General features: G+C 44.0%; 1 protein-coding gene across 3 annotated transcripts in view; it reads left to right on the top strand.

Annotated features, from left to right (window-relative positions):
• The window catches only part of arap3 (ArfGAP with RhoGAP domain, ankyrin repeat and PH domain 3), a 350,166-nt gene that overhangs the window by 112,214 nt on the left and 218,206 nt on the right, over positions 1-19,746 (top strand). For 2 of the 3 annotated variants that reach the window (XM_059650536.1, XM_059650534.1), the window contains exon 2: positions 15,284-16,323. In XM_059650536.1, the coding sequence (XP_059506519.1) occupies positions 15,359-16,323 (965 nt within the window). In that variant the 5' untranslated portion in view covers positions 15,284-15,358. Of the gene's footprint in view, positions 1-3,657; positions 3,721-15,283; positions 16,324-19,746 lie in introns of all 3 variants that reach the window. The other variant, XM_059650535.1, reaches the window with a different exon arrangement.

Here is a 19,746-nt window from a genome sequence, read left to right as displayed (position 1 = left end):
TGGGAGTTTTCTGTAGGCCTCCAAATAGTTCCAGGTAGTTATCATGGGGGACTTCAACTTTATAAATATTGACTGGAAACACTATAGTTCGAGTACTATAGATGGGTCAGTTTTTGTCCAGTGTGTGCAGGAGGGCTTCCTGACACAGTACGTAGACAGGCCAACAAGGGGCGAAACCACATTAGATTTGGTACTAGGTCAGGCTGGCCAGGTGTTAGATTTGGAAGGAGGTGAGCACTTTGGTGAGAGCAATCACAATTCTGTTATGTTTACTTTAGTGATGAAAAGGGACAGGTGTATACCACTGGGCAAGAGTTATAGCTGGGGGAAAGGCAATTACGATGAGTTTAGGCAAGATTTAGGGAGCAGATGATGGGGAAGGGAACTGCAGGGGATGGGCACATTAAAAATGTGGAGCTTATTCAAGGAAAAGCCCCTGTGTGTCCTAGATAAGTATGTACCTGTCAGGCAGGGAGGAAGCTGTAGAGCGCGGGAGCCGTGGTTTACGAAGGAAATAGAATCTCTGGTCAAGAGGAAGAAGAAGGTTTATGTTAGGATGAGATGTGAAGGCTCAGTTAGGGCGCTTGAGGGTTAGAAGGTAGCCAGGAAAGACCTAAAGAGAGAGCTCAGAAGAGCCAGGAGGAGACATGAGAAGTTGTTGGCAGATAGGATCAGGGTAAACCCTAAGGCTTTCTATAGGTATTTAAGGAATAAGAGAATGACGATAGTAAAATTAGGGCCAATCAAGGATAGTAGTGGGAAGTTGTGTGTGGAGTCGGAAGAGATAGGGGAAGTACTAAATGAATATTTTTCGACAGTATTCACCTGAGAAAACGACAATGTTGTTGAGGACAATACTGAGATACAGGCTACTCGACTTGCCTGATGAAGGGTCGAGGTCTGAAACGTCAGCTTTTGTGCTCCTGAGATGCTACTTGGCCTGCTGTGTTCACCCAGCTCCACACTTTGTTGTCTTGGATTCTCCAGCATCTGCAGTTCCCATTATCACGGGCTACTAGACTAGTTGGGATTGAGGTTCACAAGGAAGAGGTATTAGAAATCCTACAGTGTGTGAAGATAGATAAGACCCCTGGGCCAGATGGGATTTATCCTCGGATCCCCTGGGAAGCCAGGGAGGAGATGGCCGAGCCTTTGACATTAATCTTTAACTCGTCATTGTCTACAGGAAGAGTGCCAGACGACTGGAGGACAGCAAATGTGGTTCCCCTGTTCAAGAAGCTGAGTAGAGACAATCCTGGTAATTATAGACCAGTGAGCCTTACTTCGGTTGTTGGTAAAGTGTTGGAAAAGGTTATAAGAGATAGGATTTATAATCATCTAGAAAAGAATGATTTGATTAGGGATAGTCAGCACAGTTTTGTGAAGGGTAGGTCGTGCCTCACAAACCTTATTGAGTTCTTTGAGAAGGTGACTAAACAGGTAGATGAGAGTAAACCGGTTGATGTGGTGTATATGGATTTCAGCAAGGCGTTCAACAAGGTTCCCCACAATAGGCTATTGTACAAAATGCGGAGTAATGGAATTGTGGGAGATATAGCAGTTTGGATCAGAAATTGGCTTGCTGAAAGAAGACAGAGGGTGGTAGTTGATGGGAAATGTTCATCCTGGAGACCAGTTACTAGTGGTGTACCGCAAGGGTCGGTGTTGGGTCCACTGCTGTTTGTCATTTTTATAAATGAGCCTGGATGAGGGCGTAGAAGGATGGGTTAGTAAATTTGCAGACGACGCTAAGGTCAGTGGAGTTGTGGATAGTGATGAAGGATGCTGTAGGTTGCAGAGAGACATAGATAAGCTGCAGAGCAAGGCTGAGAGGTGGCAAATGGAGTTTAATGCAGACAAGTGTGAGGTGATGCACTTTGGTAGGAGTAACCAGAATACGAAGTACTGGGCTAATGGTAAGATTTTTAGTAGTGTAGATGAGCAGAGAGATCTCGGTGTCCACGTACACAGCTCCTTGAAAATTGCCACCAAGGTTGACAGGGCTGTTAAGAAGGCATACAGTGTTTTAGCTTTTATTAATAGAGGGATCGAGTTCCGGAACCATGAGATTATGCTGCAGCTGTACAAAACTCTGGTGCGCCCGCACTTGGAGTATTGTGTACAGTTCTGGTCACTGCATTATAAGAAGGATGTGGAAGCTTTGGAAAGGGTGCAGAGGAGAATTACTAGGATGTTGCCTGGTATGGAGGGAAGGTCTTATGAGGAAAGGCTGAGGGACTTGAGGCTGTCTTCATTAGAGAGAAGAAGGTTGAGAGGTGACTTAATTGAAACATATAAAATAATGAGGGTTAGATAGGGTGGATAGGGAGAGCCTTTTTCCTCGGATGGTGACGGCGAGCACGAGGGGGCACAGCTTTAAATTGAGGGGTGAAAGATATAGGACAGATGTCAGAGGTAGTTTCTTTACTCAGAGAGTAGTGAGGGAATGGAACACCTTGCCTGCAACGGTAGTAGATTTGCCAACATTAAGTACATTTAAGTCATCATTGGATAAGCATATGGATGTACATGGAATAGTGTAGGTTAGATGGGCTTGAGATCGGTATGACAGGTCGGCACAACATCGAGGGCCGAAGGGCCTGTACTGTGCTATAAAATTCTATGTTCCATGATCTTTATGCTGGGAGGTTTACTTATGGCAATGCCATTGAATGTCAAAGGACAATGGTTAGCTTGTCTCTTATTGGAAGTGGTTTTGCCTGAAACATGTGTGTTGCAAATGTTACTTTTTAAATCAAGCCTGGATATTGTCCACATCTTGTTGCATTTGAGCGCTGTGCAATCATTGATGAACATCTCTACTTTCTGACCATATGATGGATGGAAGTTCATGGATGAAGCGGCTGAAGATGATTCGACTGAGAGCACTACCCTGAGGAATATCTGAGACTATGGTACAGAGGAATGCCATTTCAATCCATTGTCTCCACGCCTGACTCATGTAGAATATTAATGTCAGTGTGTTCCAGAATTAACCAGGGACAATGGGGACATAACGGAACTGAAATAAACACAAGGAAATGAAATAGTAATGAGGGAAGTTAATTCATCGTGTAAGCAAACAATTAAAGATTCTGAAGTTTTGAAAGGACCGAGAACTATGGTGACCATTATTAAAATCAGCCTATCCATACCAGTAACAATATTAAAACCAGAATGGATAAGCAAGTATTTGGAGTTGCCCATCTTAATCTCATATGTTTGCTACGCTCACCATGAAGCTCACTGTCTCTTTTGTTGAGCTCTTGTTTGATAGATGCCAGATTATTCAGCAACAAAAAGCCTTTTTCCTACTCATTGTGCTTATTTAGTTCTGTGTAAATGATGTTGTCTCACACTTGGCTTACTCCCTTCATAATTTCCTGAGAGCCAAACAGAGGCCGTTTTTAAAAACAAATAGCAAAATTGAATTGTATGATCTGACAGATGGTATCTTATTGGTCTCATGTTGCTGTTGGTCTCCCATATTAAATAGTTTTTAGCATTCTATGAAGCCACCTGAAACATTTCTACAGTAGTATAATTTGATGCCTTGCTTCTCTATTAGTTAAACTCGTAATATGTCATGCCATATATTGAGATCACAACCTTTGCCCAAATCCGCAAAATCATTATTCCATGAAATTATTTTCACAGAATCACAGGAGTGTTAAAAGCAGAAGGAAGACATTCGGCCTATCATGTCTAAATTGTCTTTGAGTGAGTAAATCACAGTACTATTCTCCTACCGCTGCCTTGTTATCCTATGAATTGTTCCTTTTGAAATAACCATCTGTCTCCCTTTTGAAATCTTGAATGAACCTGCCTCCCCCCTACACTCAGACAGCACATTCCAGACCCTCATGACTTCGTGAATTAAAAACATGTTCCTTATATAACTTTTCCTTTTTATGTGAATTACTTTAAATCCCCGCCCTCATGTTCTTGATTCTTTCATGAGTAGGAACATTTTATCCCCATTTACTCTGCCTGTACATTTTATGCTTTTGAAAACTATATTCAGATCTCAAAACCTTCCTCTTAGATTGAAGAAGCTGGGACCGTTCTCTATCTTCATAACTGACATTCCTCATCCCTGGAACTGTTCACATAAATCTCAAGTACACTGTCTCTGATGTTTTCACATCCTTTCTAATGTTTTGCGAATTAAAAAGGTGAGAAAGCTTGTGTGAACGTGAGGCTTGTAAAAGAACGCTTTCACCTCACAGTCACATTGTCTGCCTTTGAAGTCCAATCCCAGAGATTGAGCTGTTATTCTTGTAGGATATTAATGAACTTGAACCTTCGAACTCTTGGCAGTATGCTTAAAATATACATAGATTCACTTGATTTAATACAGCAATCCAACTTACAAAGAGCACAAAAATACATAAGAAGGCAAATGCTGAGAATGACACAACGCATCTGCAGAAGGGTATAGACAGGTTAAGTAAAAGGGGATAAAATTAGCAGATGGTTTATAATGTAGGAAAATGTGAAGTTGTGCACTTTGACAAGAAACATAGAGGAGCTGAGTATTATTTAAGTGGGGAAAAATTTCAGAAAGTTTTTTAAAAAAGCGCAATTTAGGATTCCTCATGCATGAATCACCAAAAGCTGACATCCAAATTCAGAAGGTAATATTGGATGTAAATGGAAAGTTGGCCTTTATTTCAAAGGGATGGGACTATAAATATAGGGAGGCTTTGCTAAAACCATACAAGGCACTCGTCAGACCACAGTTGGAATTATGTGAACCGTTTAGAACACTTATCAAAGGAGAGATATTCTGATGTTGAAGGTAGTCCAAAGAAGACTCCTTATGTTGATCCTGCAGATAGAGAGAGTGTCTTATGAGGAGCGGTTAAATAGGTTGGACCTGTACTCATTGGAATTTGGAAAAATGAAATGAGATCCTATTGAGACATACGAGGTTCTTAGGGGATTTGATTTAAGGTATTTGTTTGAACAAGAAGATGATGTGTTTATTTTCTCTGAAGTTTTGACCAAGATATATCTTTGAAGTGATGACGCTACAAAACAGGGGCACTAATTGCAGACCCAAACACAGCTATGAGCCTGAATGTAAATGTCCCTGAGCTGTTGTATCAAGTGATTAACAGCCTGGGGTTGAGCACACCTAGCTTTTGTCTCAAGCTTTGAATAGAAATCTGAGTAAGAGCGCTGGTTGGTGTTATTTCACTCCGTTATACTGACATTTCAGCTAAGTGACTGCATGCTGGTCGGTGTTAAGTGAAACCTACTGGTTGCTAAGGTTACGTTGTATTCACCAGTCACATTGTCATAGCAGTGGGTCTGAAATGAGATGTTATCAATTTCCAGTGAGAAATAACACACAGTGCACTTTGTGTGATAAGATCTCACATTCAACAACACGCATATAGTGACAGAGAGCAAAGATAGCAGTTCAGTCTTATTTTATATCAATCATTATACTAATAAAATGATACTTTTACTGTGGAAGTCTCTGATGATATCATAGTTAGTGTACCACATGCACCGTGATGTTGAGAAGCTAGGAGAGATATTTGGTTAAGAAGTCTAAAGGGGGCTTTAGTAACTGGGTAATAAGAAACCTACAGCACAGGAACAGGCCCTTCGGCTCTCCAAGCCTGCGCTGATCAAGATCCTCTGTCTAACCTGTCATCTATTTTCTAACGGTCTGTGTCCATTTGCTCCCCGCCCATCCATGTACCTGTCCAAATATATCTTAAAAGACCCTAACGTGTCTGCGTCTACCACCTCCGCTGGCAACACGTTCTAGGCACCCACCACCCTCTGTGTAAAGAACTTTCCTCGCAAATGTCCCTTAAACTTTCCTCCTCTCACTTTGAACTCATGACCCTGAGTAATTGAGTCCCCCACTCTGGGAAGAAGCTTTTTGCTATCCACCCTGTCTATACTCCTCATGATTTTGTAGACCTCAATCAGGTACCCCCTCAATCTCCGACTTTCTAATGTAAATAATCCTAATCTACTCAACCTCTCTTCATAGCTAGCACCCTCCATACCAGGCAACATCCTGGTGAACCTCCTCTGCACCCTGTCCAAAGCATCCACATCCTTTTGGTAATGTGGCGACCAGAACTGCACACAGTACTCCAAATGTGGCCAAACCAAAGTCCTATACAACTGCAACATGACCTGCCAACTCTTGTACTCAATAGCCCGTCTGCTGAAGGAAAGCATGCCATATGCCTTCTTGACCACCCTATTGACCTGCGTTGCCACCTTCAGGGAACAATGGACCTGAACACCCAGACCTCTCTGTTCATCAATTTTCCCTAGGACTTTTCCATTTTCTGTATAGTTCGCCCTTGAATTTGATCTTCCAAAATGCATCACCTCGCATTTGCCCCATTGTAATGTTATTGCTGGTTCTCCAGAGCTTAGAAGGGAAGGAAAAAGGAGCAGCATCCAACAAGTAAAGAACCGTCAAAAAGCGCTTCACAGATGCACATTAGGCAAAAAGAGATTTAGGTTGCAGGAGGAGATGCCAGGAAGCTATGTCAACATCTTGTTCTAAAGAAAGGAATTTTGAAGAAGGCTTTGAAAGAAGATATGGGGTCACAAAATATCTTTAGCAAACAGGGTTAAAGAAGTTCCCAAAGCCTTTTATTTGTACATAAGGAGCAAGATAGTACCTAGAGAAATGGTTGGTCCACTCAAGGACAAAGGAGGGAAGTTGTGTGAGGAGTCAGAGAAAATGTGTGGGGTTCTTATTGAGTACTTCACGTCGGTATACACTGAGGAGAGGGACATGTCAGATGTTGAGGTTAGGGATCGATGTTTGATTATTTCAGGTCAAGTCGGCATAAGGAGCGGAGAAGTGTTGTGTATTCTAAAAGGCATGAGGATGGATGAGTCCCAAAATCTGGATTGGATCTATCCCAGGTTAGAAGGAAGAGAGAGAGGAAATACCTGGGGCTTTAACAGATATCTTTGCAGCATCCTTCAGCATGGGTGAAGTCCCGGAGGACTGGCGAATTGCTAATGTTTTCCCCTTGTTTAAGAAGGGTAGCAAGGATAATCCAGGTAATTACCGACCGGTGAACCTGACGTCAGTGGTGGGGAAGCTGCTGGAGAAGATACCGAAGGATAGGATCTATTTACATGAGGAAGAAAATGGGCTTATTAGTGATAGGCAGCATGGTTTTGTGCAGGGAATGTCATGTCTTACCAACTTGATAGAATTCTCTGAGGAAGTGACAAAGTTGATAGATGAGAGAAGGGCTGTAGATGTCAGCTACATGGACTTCAGTAAGGCATTTGACAATGATCCCCATGGTAGGCTGATGTAGAAAGTGAAGTCGCATGGGGTCCAGGGTGTACTAGCTAGATGGATAGAGAACTGGCAGGGCAACAGGAGACAGACAGTTGTAGTGGAAGGGAGTTTCTCAACATGTAGAACTGTGACCAGTGGTGTTCCACAGCGATTCGTGTTGGGACCATTGTTGTTTGTGACATACAAAAATGATCTGAAGGAAGGTATGGATGGTCTGATTAGCAAGTTTGCAGATGACACTAAGATTGGTGGAGTAGCAGATAGTGAAGGGAACTGTCGGAGATTGCAGCAGATTATAGATATATTGGAGAGTTGGGCAGAGAAATGGCAGATGGAGTTCAATCCAGGCAAATGCGAGGTGATGCAGTTTGGAAGATCCATTTCAAGAGCGAACTATACGGCAAATGGAGACACCCTGTTGAAAATTGTTGCAGAGAGAGGTCTGGGTGTTCAGGTCCATTGTACCCTGAAGGTGACAACACAGGTGGATAGATAGAGTGGTCAAGAAGGCATACGGCATGTTTTCATTCATTGGACGGGGTATTGACTACAAGAGTTAGCAGATCATGTTACAGTTGTATAGGACTTTGGTTCGACCACATTTGGAATATTGTGTACAGTTCCGGTCGCTGCATTACCAAAAGGATGTGGATACTTTGGAGATGATGCAGAGGAGGTTCACCAGGATGTTGCCTGGTATGGAGTACGCTAGCTCTGAACAGAGGTTGAATAGAACATAGAACATAGAACATAGAACAGTACAGCACAGAACAGGCCCTTCAGCCCACAATGTTGTGCCGACCATTGATCCTCATGTATGCACCCTCAAATTTCTGTGACCATATGCATGTCCAGCAGTCTCTTAAATGACCCCAATGACCTTGCTTCCACAACTGCTGCTGGCAACGCATTCCATGCTCTCACAACTCTCTGCGTAAAGAACCTGCCTCTGACATCCCCTCTATACTTTCCACCAACCAGCTTAAAACTATGACCCCTCGTGCTAGCCATTTCTGCCCTGGGAAATAGTCTCTGGCTATCAACTCTATCCATGCCTCTCATTATCTTGTATACCTCAATTAGGTCACCTCTCCTCCTCCTTTTCTCCAATGAAAAGAGACCGAGCTCAGTCAACCTCTCTTCATAAGATAAGCCCTCCAGTCCAGGCAGCATCCTGGTAAACCTCCTCTGAACCCTCTCCAAAGCATCCACATCTTTCCTATAATAGGGCGCCCAGAACTGGACGCAGTATTCCAAGTGCGGTCTAACCAAAGTTTTATAGAGCTGCAACAAGATCTCACGACTCTTAAACTCAATCCCCCTGTTAATGAAAGCCAAAACACCATTTGCTTTCTTAACAACCCTGTCCACTTGGGTGGCCATTTTAAGGGATCTATGTATCTGCACACCAAGATCCCTCTGTTCCTCCACGCTGCCAAGAATCCTATCCTTAATCCTGTACTCAGCTTTCAAATTCGATCTTCCAAAATGCATCACCTCGCATTTATCCAGGTTGAACTCCATCTGCCACCTCTCAGCCCATCTCTGCATCCTGTCAATGTCCCGCTGCAGCCTACAACAGCCCTCTACACTGTCAACGACACCTCCGACCTTTGTGTCGTCTGCAAACTTGCTGACCCATCCTTCAATTCCCTCGTCCAAGTCATTAATAAAAATTACAAACAGTAGAGGCCCAAGGACAGAGCCCTGTGGAACCCCACTCACCACTGACTTCCAGGCAGAATATTTTCCTTCTACTACCACTCGCTGTCTTCTGTTGGCCAGCCAATTCTGTATCCAAGCAGCTAAGTTCCCCTGTATCCCATTCCTCCTGACCTTCTGAATGAGCCTTCCATGGGGAACCTTATCAAATGCCTTACTAAAGTCCATATACACCACATCCACAGCTCGACCCTCATCAACCTTTCTAGTCACATCCTCAAAAAACTCGATAAGGTTTGTAAGGCATGACCTACCCCTCACAAAGCCGTGTTGACTGTATTTGATCAAGCCATGCTCTTCCAGATGGTCATAAATCTTATCCCTCAGAATCCTTTCTAACACCTTGCAGACGACAGACGTGAGACTTACCGGTCTATAATTGCCGGGGATTTCCCTATTTCCTTTCTTGAAGAGAGGAATTACATTTGCCTCTCTCCAGTCCTCAGGTACGACTCCAGTGGAGAGCGAGGATGCAAAGATCTTCGCAAGTGGCAAAGCAATTGCATTTCTCGCTTCCCAAAGCAGCCGAGGACAAATCTGATCCGGGCCTGGCGACTTGTCAATCTTAATGTTTGACAAAATTTTCAGCACATCAGCTTCCTCTATCTCTATCCATTCCAGCATGCACACCTGCTCTTCAAAGGTTTCATTCACTACAAAGTTCGTTTCTTTCGTAAAGACAGAAGCAAAAAACTCATTTAGGGCTTCCCCTACCTCCTCAGGCTCCACACACAAGTTCCCTATGCTATCCCTGATCGGCCCTACTCTTTCTTTGACCATTCTCTTATTCCTCACGTAAGTGTAAAATGCCTTTGTGTTTTCCCGGATTCCTTCTGCCAAGCCTTTCTCGTGCCCCCTCCTGGCTCTCCTCAGACCATTTTTGAGCTCCTTCCTTGCCTGCATGTAATCCTCTCTAGCTGAACTTGACCCTAGCTTCCTCCACCTTATGTAAGCTACCTTCTTCCTTTTCACTAGAAGCTCCACCGCTCTCGTCATCCAAGGTTCCTTAATCTTACCCCTTCTTGCCTGTCTCAGAGGGACATATTTACTCATCACTCCCAACAACTGTTCCTTAAACCATCTCCACATGTCTATAGTTCCCTTACCATGGAACAACTGCTCCCAGTCCATGCTTCCTAACTCGTGTCTAATCGCATCATAGTTTCCTCTTCCCCAATTAAATATCCTCCCATTCTGCCTAATCCTCTCCTTCTCCATAGCTATGTAAAATGTGAGGCAGTTATGGTCACTATCACCAAAATGCTCCCCCACCACAAGATCTGATACCTGCCCCGGCTCGTTTCCGAGCACCAAGTCTAGAATGGCCTCTCCCCTCGTCGGCCTGTCAACGTACTGCGTTAGGAAACCCTCCTGAACACACCTTACAAAAACAGCTCCATTCAAATCTTCTGCTCGAAGGAGGTTCCAATCAATATTAGGAAAGTTAAAGTCACCCATTACAACAACCCTACTGCGTCCACACTTTTCCAAAATCTGCCGACCTATGCTTTCTTCAATCTCCCTGCTGCTATTGGGGGGCCTGTAGTAAACCCCTAACGAGGTGACTACTCCCTTGCTGTTCCTAATTTCCACCCATACTGACTCAGTAGGCAGATCTTCCTCGACAAAGGAAGCTTCTGTAGCTGTGATACCCTCTCTGATTAGTAGTGCTACACCCCCTCCTCTTTTTCCCCCCTCCCTATTCTTTTTAAATGTTCTAAACCCTGGAACATCCAGCAACCATTCCTGCCCATGAGAAACCCATGTCTCTGTTATGGCCACAACATCATAGCACCAGGTACTGATCCATGCTCTAAGTTCATCACTTTTATTCCTGATACTCCTTGCATTGAAGCAAACACACTTTAACCGATCCCTTGGTTCCTTCCCAGGAAAATCCTTCCCACTAGCTGGTCTACCTCTTGCTACTGCCTCACCTGCATCAACGCTCACCTCTGGTATACAGCTCAGGTTCCCACCCCCCTGCCATACTAGTTTAAACCCTCTCGAACTACTCGAGCAAACCTTCCACCCTGGACATTGGTCCCCTTCCAGTTCAGATGCAACCCGTCCTTCTTGTACAGGTCCCACCTTCCCCAGAAGGCATCCCAATTATCAACATATCTGAAGCCCTCCCTCCTACACCAGCTGCGTAGCCACGTGTTCAGCTGCGCCCGCTCCCTGTTCCTCACCTCGCTATCTCGTGGCACCGGTAGTAAACCAGAGAACACTACTCTGTTCGTCCTGCTCTGCAGCTTCCATCCTAACTCCCTGAAATCACTTTTTATATCCTCAAACCTATTTCTGGCTATATCATTTGTGCCAATATGTAACACGATTTCTGGCTGTTCGCCCTCCCCTTTCAGAACTTTATACACCCGATCGGAGACGTCCCGGACCCTGGCACCAGGGAGGCAACATACCTTCCGGGAATCCCGATCTTGCCCACAAAATCTCCTGTCGATTCCCCTAACTATCGAGTCCCCTACCACGAGTACTTTTCTATTCTGCCCCCTTCCCTTCTTTGCCACGGTGTCAGGCTCAGTGCCAGAGAACTGACTACTATGGCTTTCCTCTGGTCGGTCATCCCCCCAGATTAGATTAGGATTATTTACATTAGAAAGACGAAGGTTGATGGAGGACCTCGTTGAGGTCTACAAAATCATGAGAGGTATAGACAGGGTGGATAGCAAGATGTTTTTTTCCTCCAAAGTGGGGAACCCAATTACTCATCTTAATTAGCAGCCTTCTGTGTATCAACTTGTCAAAGGCTTTCTGGAAATCCATGTCCACTGGCTATCCTTTGTCTAACTTGCTCATTACTTTCACGAAGTATTCTAACAGCTTTGTCAGATATGACATTAACAAAGCTGTGCTGACTCAGCCTTCTTTGACCATGCACTTCTAAATACTCAGCAATCTCATCTTTAATGATCAACTCTAAAATCCTATCAACTACTGACGTTAGACAAACCAGCCTACAGTTTCCTGTCTTCTGCCTGTCCCTTCTTAAACAGGGGTGTTACATTAGTCATTTCCCCTTCTGCTGAGATCCTACCTGACTTCAGTGATCCTGAAAGATCGCCACTCATGCCTCTACAATCTCTCAGCTGTCTCCTTCAGAACTCTGTGGTGTAGTTCAACCAGTTTGGGTAACCTATCCACATTCAGAACTTTAAGCTTCCCCAACGTCGTCTCCTTAGTGATAACCTCCTCCCCTGAATCGCTTGGAGTTATCGTATGCTGCTGGTGCCTTCCACTGTGAAAACTGATGTAAAGTACATAGTCAGTTCCTCTGCTACTTCTTTATTCCCCGTGACTATTTCTGCAGACACATTTATAGTAGTCCAATGTCCAATCTTGCCACTCTCAATTTTAATTATTGAAAAGAAACCCTCGCCACCTCACAGAAACAAAGAAAATAGGTGCAGGAGTAGGCCATTGGGCCTTTGAAACCTGCACCACCATTAAATATGATCATGGCTAATCATGCAATTTCAGTATCCTACTCCTGCTTTGTCTCCATAACTCTTGAAACTTTTAGCTGAAAATGCCATGCCAGCTCCCTCTTGAATATATCTAATGAACTGGCCGCAATAGCTTCCGGTGGGAGAGAATTCCACAGGTTCACAACTCTGAGTGAAGAAATTCTTCCACATTTCAGTCCTGAATGGCTTATCCCTTATTCTTGGTCTGTGACCCTTAGTTCTGGACTTCCCCCAACATTGGGAACATTCCTTCTGCATCTAGGCTAGCCAGTCCCACCAGGAGTGTACATGTTTCTGAGATCCCTCCCTCATTTTTCTAAATTCCAGTGAGTACAAGCCCAGTTGATCCAGTCTTTCCGCGTATGTCAGTCCTGCCATCCTGGGAATCAGTCTGATGAACCATCACTGGACTCCTTCAATAGCAACAATGTCCTTCCTCACACTAGGGAATATGAAATAAAGGGTCCTGTCAAGAGGGTGTGCAGTAAGAGAAAGACCTAGGAGTATATGGGCATAAATTACAGAATAAGTGGAGAGAGAAGACTTCATTACTAGGGGCCTACAGTGTAAGAACAGGGAGGTTATGATAAACTTGTATAAGACAATTGATGGACATCAGCTGGAGTATTGTGCATAGTTCACAGTGCTACACTTTTGGAAAAACATGGATGCATTGGAAATATTACAGAAGAAGTTTACAAGACTGTTTCCAAGGCTGAGACATTTTAACAGAAAAGATTAGAGAAGTTGGGATGGTTTTCCTTGGACAGGAGAAGGCTAAGAGATTAGATAGAGGTTGTCAAAATCATGAGAAGATAAGAATAGAGTAAATAGGGAGATAGTGCTCCCTCTGTATTGGAAGCAAGAACAATTGAGGCAATCAACAGGGCATGTGATGATTAATCAAATAGAAACATTAGGCAGGGTTAGAGGGAAAAGCAAGAGATTGGCACCAAGTACTCAGAGAGCCAAGGTAGACATGATGCATGACCTCCTTTTGCACCATGACAATGCTGTGAGTCAGAGTCATAGAAAAGTACAGCAAGGAAACAGACTCTTCAGACCAACTCATCCATGTTGAACAGATATCTTAAATTAATCTCGTCCCATTTTCCAGCATTTGGCCCATATCCCTTTAAACCCTTCCTATTCATACAGCCATCCATATGCCTTTTAAGTGTTGTAATTGTACCCGCCTGCAACATCTCCATTGGCATCTCATTCTATATGTGCACTACCTGCTGTATGAAAAGTTGCTGCCTAGGTCCCTTTTAAGTCTTTCCCCTGTCGCCTATGTCCTCTAGTTTTGGCTTTCTCTATCCTGGGAAAAAAACTTTGGCTATTCGCCTTATCCATGTCCCTCATGATTTTCTGAATCTCTAAAAGGCCACCTCTCTGCCTTCGTCACTCCAGGGTAAAATGCCCCAACCTATTCAGCCACTTCCTAAAGCTCAAACGCTCGATCACCAGCAACATGCTTGTAAGTCTTTCCTGAACCCTTTCAAGTTTCACATTTTTCCTATAGCAGGGAAATGAGAATTGAACTCAGTGTTCCAAAAGTGGTCTAACAAATGTCTTGTACAGCCGTAACAAGACAGTTCAACTCCTAAACTTAATGCATTGATTAATAAAGGCAAATGCACCATATGCCGCCTTCATTCTCCTGTCTACCTGCGGCTCCACTATCAAGGAACTATGAACTCTTTGTTCACCAACATTCCCCTACCATTAAGTGTTTGTATTGCGCTGTGATTCTGTGAAGTGATTGTTGAGGAATTTGAAATTGAGTACTACATTTATACAATACTGATCTAATTCTAATTTAGTAGTACTTGTTCTGTTTAATTCTTAGCCAATAAAACATCGTGTTTAAAATGTGAAGATGTTTCAGGAAATAAATGTTGCTTGAACTTCATTTGTAAAAGTTAATGATCTCACTTGTAATAGGTCAAACTGGGTCTATATTCTTGAAAGTTCTGAAGCTTGAGATGTGATCACACTGAACATATCAAGCACTTGAAGGAATAGACAGGGTAGACACAGGTAAGAGTTTTCACCTGGCTGTGGAGTCTAGAACTAAGGGGACAATTTTAAAATGAGCAGGATGCTACTTAGGAAAATGATGAAGAGAATTTGTTTTACTCAGAAGGTAGTGAACCTTTGGAATTCACCTGCAGAGAGCTGTGGATGCCTCATTTTTGAATATGTTTAAAATAGTTGAAAGTTTTGATTATCAATAGTGTAAAGAGTTATGGAAATAGCATGGGAAACAGGTCATGAAGTGTTTGATCTGGCTCAATGGGCTGAATGGCCTACTCCTGTTTCTATAACACTATTTGACAATCTGCATTTGTCTAGTGCCTTGAGAAAGTAAAGTATCCTATGATCCGTTCAGTATTAACTTTCATTTCCTGCTAAAGGTTTTTTGAAACTTTCTCTCTTCAATTATTTATCTTGCCTTTTCTACTTAAATATCTGATTGACTTATTTCATGTAATCAGATTTTACAACTTTACATCAGAATTAGAATCTTCTCACTTCAGACTTTATGCTGCCTAGATTAATCTGAATTCTTGTCTCCTTGTTAGTAATTCTCCAACTTACAAAAGATTCATGGAGAGTGCTTGGAAACAATTCATAGAGTCATTGTTTCTAACAGGGTGAAAGAACAACAAATCTTGTGCAAAACTTGCTTTTATGTTCTTTTTGTTTGATTGCAGACAGATAGGAAATACCTTATTTTGAATATGCTTGATTTCTTTTTCAGATGTTGGTGTTTGATTACGCTGATGGATCTGGTTCACTCTCTGTCAAATGAGAGCAGGTTGACGACACAGTTACCATGGCATCACTCAGTGAAGAGGAGGGTGACATTGGAGACTGGCTGGCTACAATCCACTTGGAAAAATACAGAGAAAATTTCATCCAGAATGGGTTTTACACACTCAAAGACTCTATCCATTTTGACAATGAATCTCTTCTTCAGATCGGCATCAAAGCCACTGGGCATCGAAAACGCATCTTAAAACTTGTACAACAGCGAAGCCTGACCTCAACAGATGAGTCTTTGAATACCATCTCTGATGAGCTTGATCGTGATAGAGATCGAATGTTGGAGAGGTCAAGAGCTGATGGCGATGGGAAAGATAATTTAAGTATTATTGACACTGAGCGAGAGGCATCAGTAATAAAGCCTGTTCCCAAGCCTCGGACATTGTTCAACAAACATTCTTCAACACCCAAACATCAAGCAGCACCAGGATCAGCATCAGGACATAATCCTAATCAGGTTCTGCCACTGGAAGTCTTTACTCCTACTGAAATAACTGGAGATAAACCTGATTTGATAGAGAGGGAACACTCATCAAATGATGAAAATACAGTACGGACTCCATCTGAGGTACTGGTTCCCAAGGCAGAGGAGAATATCCCCCCAGTTCCACCACGAAGTAATCAGGGCAAACCTCCTGCTTGTTTTATGCCAAATTCAACAACCTGCTTGGGTTCTGACCGGTCTGGGACTCAGACTCTACCTTCTATGTCCAAGCCTGCTGAAAACCTGAAGGACATGCAGTTTCTTTCAAGTTTATCCTCACACTCTCTTCCCTTGATGTCTTTAGCAGAACCAACTTTTACGGGAGAAATGGTTTCTAATGAGCTCTACACAGAAGTGGCAACATCACTTGAGAGGAACCGGAGTCAATCTTTTTCTGTTTCAACAGTGAAGCCATTAAGCAGGAGGCCAGTCCCAGAGCTACCATCCATGTTGACCAGACCAGATACAGCAACACTTCTGTCAAGGAAAAGGTAAATGAGGGGAGATGTCACTTTTATACCTTGAATAAAATCATGGAATTGTAATAATGCAGAAGGACACTGGACTTCTTCTTCAAATGAAAGATTTGATTTGACAGATGCACAAACTTAGAATATTTGTTTCTAAGTTTTTGTTTTTTTCTTAAGAAAAGTTCACAAGGAATATTATGGCAGTAATGCAGAAAAGGCACACTCTCCCAGATTGAATGCATCACAGTTAATATAAAATGACATGGAACAAGTGCTAATGTTGGAACATGGAACAGTTGCTAATGATCATAATGATGATCTTGCATAGAACCTGATGAAAGACCATCAACTTGAATAATTCATTTTGTTTCTCTCTTTTGATGCGACTTGATCTGCTGAGACTTGCCAGCACTTCCTACTTTTATTACTGTTACAAATTGTTTTAGTCTGGGCTGCATTTTCATCTTGCTTTTTAAGTTTGGTGAGACAAGGAGAATGCAGTTGCCTAACTCATTTGGACTGACGAATGGAGCAATTGCCTATTCCAAAAATAAATAGGATTTGATGTAAAATCTCAGCAGGTCTTGCAGAATCTGTATAGAGAAAGCAGAGTTAACGTTTCAGGCTCAGTGACCAGATTCTCTTCCAATCTTGTTTATTTCAATGGAATACCGAAACACTTCACTATCTTCCACATCTGCAGACCACAACAAAATAGGAAATTACTTGGTTTGAATTTGTAGATATATACAAGGAAAGATCAGAAAAATTAGGCTTTATCTCCTTGGAGCAGAAGAGAGAAAGAGATGACCTTGTTGAGATGTCAAAATTACAAACAATTTTTACAGGGTTAAAGAAGAATATTCTGTTTCCATTTACTGGTATGCTGGTAACTAGGGGTCACAATTTCAAGATTGTCAGCAAGTGAGCAAAGGAGTGGGATGACGTGAAACTTGGTTTCAGTGAGTTGTTAGTGTTTGAAATACGTTGCCTGGGAAAGTGGTGGAGGCAGATTCCATCGGAGGTTTTAAAAGAGAGCTGGATATGTAGTTGAAAGGGATGAAATTAGAGGGCTACGGGCACGGGGCTGGAGAATGCGAATAGCTACATAGCTCTTTCAGGTGCTATTATAAACGTGATGTGTTAAATGGCCTCCTCCTGTCCTGTAAAATTGTATGATTCTATTCCATGTATTTACAGTGTTACACCATAGCATTTTCTTCACAATCAAACTGAAATCATTTGATTCTTCAAACCATATAGTATTATAGTGATATTTCATGTGTACACCAGAATTATCTTTCAAAACTAAAGCAGTTACTTATTGTTTTAGCCAGCTTGGTAATTCTTACTCTCTAATTATTTACCTTGAAGTTAGTAGTATGGTGTTGTTGTGAGAGAAGATTGCTTGGCATCCTCCTAATCATACTCATTTGATGCAAATGCTATTTATGCTTCAAACTGAGAGGACTGTTGTGTTAGTGATAATGGGAGCTGCAGATGCTGGAGAATCCAAGATAATAAAATGTGAGGCTGGATGAACACAGCAGGCCCAGCAGCATCTCAGGAGCACAAAAGCTGACGTTTTGGGCCTAGACCCTTCATCAGAGAGGGGGATGGGGTGAGGCTTCTGGAATAAATAGGGAGAGAGGGGGAGGCGGACCGAAGATGGAGAGAAAAGAAGATAGGTGGAGAGGAGAGTATAGGCGGGGAGGTAGGGAGGGGATAGGTCAGTCCAGGGAAGACGGACAGGTCAAGGTGTTGGGTTGAGGTTAGTAGGTAGGAGATGGAGGTGCGGTTTGGGGTGGGAGGAAGGGATGGGTGAGAGGAAGAACAGGTTAGGGAGGCAGAGACAGGCTGGACTGGTTTTGGGATGCAGTGGGTGGAGGGGAAGAGCTGGGCTGGTTGTGCGGTGCATTGGGGGGAGGGGACGAATTGGGCTGGTTGTGTGGTGCAGTAGGGGGAGGGGACGAACTGGGCTGGTTTTGGGATGCTGTGGGCGAAAGGGAGATTTTGAAGCTGGTGAAGTCCACATTGATACAATTGGGCTGCAGGGTTCCCAAGCGGAATATGAGTTAATGTTCCTGCAACCTTCGGGTGGCATCATTGTGGCACTGCAGGAGGCCCATGATGGATATGTCATCTAAAGAATGGGAGGGGGAGTGGAAATGGTTTGTGACTGGGAGGTGCAGTTGTTTATTGCGAACTGAGCGGAGGTGTTCTGCAAAGCAGTCCCCAAGCCTCCGCTTGATTTCCCCAATGTAGAGGAAGCCACACCAGGTACAATGGATACAGTATACCACATTGGCAGATGTGCAGGTTAACCTCTGCTTAATATGGAAAGTCATCTTGGGGCCTGGGATAGGGGTGAGGGAGGATGTGTGGGGGCAAGTGTAGCATTTCCTGCGGTTGCAGGGAAAGGTGCCGGGTGTGGTGGGGTTGGAGGGCAGTGTGAAGCGAACAAGGGAGTCACGGAGAGAGTGGTCTCTCCAGAAAGCAGACAAGGGTGGGGATGGAAAATGTGTTGGGTGGTGGGGTCAGATTGTAGATGGCGGAAGTGTCGGAGGATGATGCGTTGTATCCGGAGGTTGGTCGGGTGGTGTGTGAGAACAAGGGGGATCCTCTTTGGGCGGTTGTGGCGGTGGTGGGGTGTGAGGGATGTGTTGCGGGAAATGCGGGAGACACGGTCAAGGGCGTTCTCGACCACTGTTGGGGGAATGTTGCGGTCCTTGAAGAACGCGGACATCTGGGATGTGCGGGAGTGGAATGCCTCATCGTGGGAGCAGATGCGGCGGAGGTGGAGGAATTGGGAATAGGGGATGGAATTTTTGCAGGAGGCTGGGTGGGAGGAGGTGTATTGCAGGTAGCTGTGGGAGTCGGTGGGCTTGAAATGGACATCAGTTACAAGCTGGTTGCCTGAGATGGAGACTGAGGTGTCCGGGAAGGTGAGGGATGTGCTGGACATGGCCCAGGTGAACTGAAGGTTGGGGTGGAAGGTGTTGGTGAAGTGGATGAACTGTTCGAGCTCCTCTGGGGAGCAAGAGGCAGCGCCGATACAGACATTAATGTAATGGAGGAAGAGGTGGGGTTTGGGGCCTGTGTAGGTGCGGAAGAGGGACTGTTCCACGTAACCTACAAAGAGGCAGGCATAGCTGGGGCCCATGCGGGTGCCCATGGCCACCCCCTTTGTCTGTAGGAAGTGGGAGGAATCGAAAGAGAAGTTGTTGAGGGTGAGGACGAGTTCGGCTGGGCGGATGAGGGTGTCGGTGGAGGGGGACTGGTCGGGCCTGCGGGACAGGAAGAAGCGGAGGGCCTTGAGGCCATCTGCATGCGGAATACAGGTGTATAGGGACTAGACGTCCATGGTGAAAATGAGGCGTTGGGGACCAGGGAATTGGAAGTCCTGGAGGAGGTGGAGGGCGTGGGTGGTGTCACGGATGTAGG

Source organism: Stegostoma tigrinum, chromosome 13 (assembly GCF_030684315.1).
Source record: "Stegostoma tigrinum isolate sSteTig4 chromosome 13, sSteTig4.hap1, whole genome shotgun sequence".
Taxonomy (NCBI): Eukaryota; Metazoa; Chordata; class Chondrichthyes; order Orectolobiformes; family Stegostomatidae; genus Stegostoma; species Stegostoma tigrinum.
Note: the sequence above shows the minus strand (reverse complement) of the source record. Positions and strands in the feature narration are given on the sequence as shown.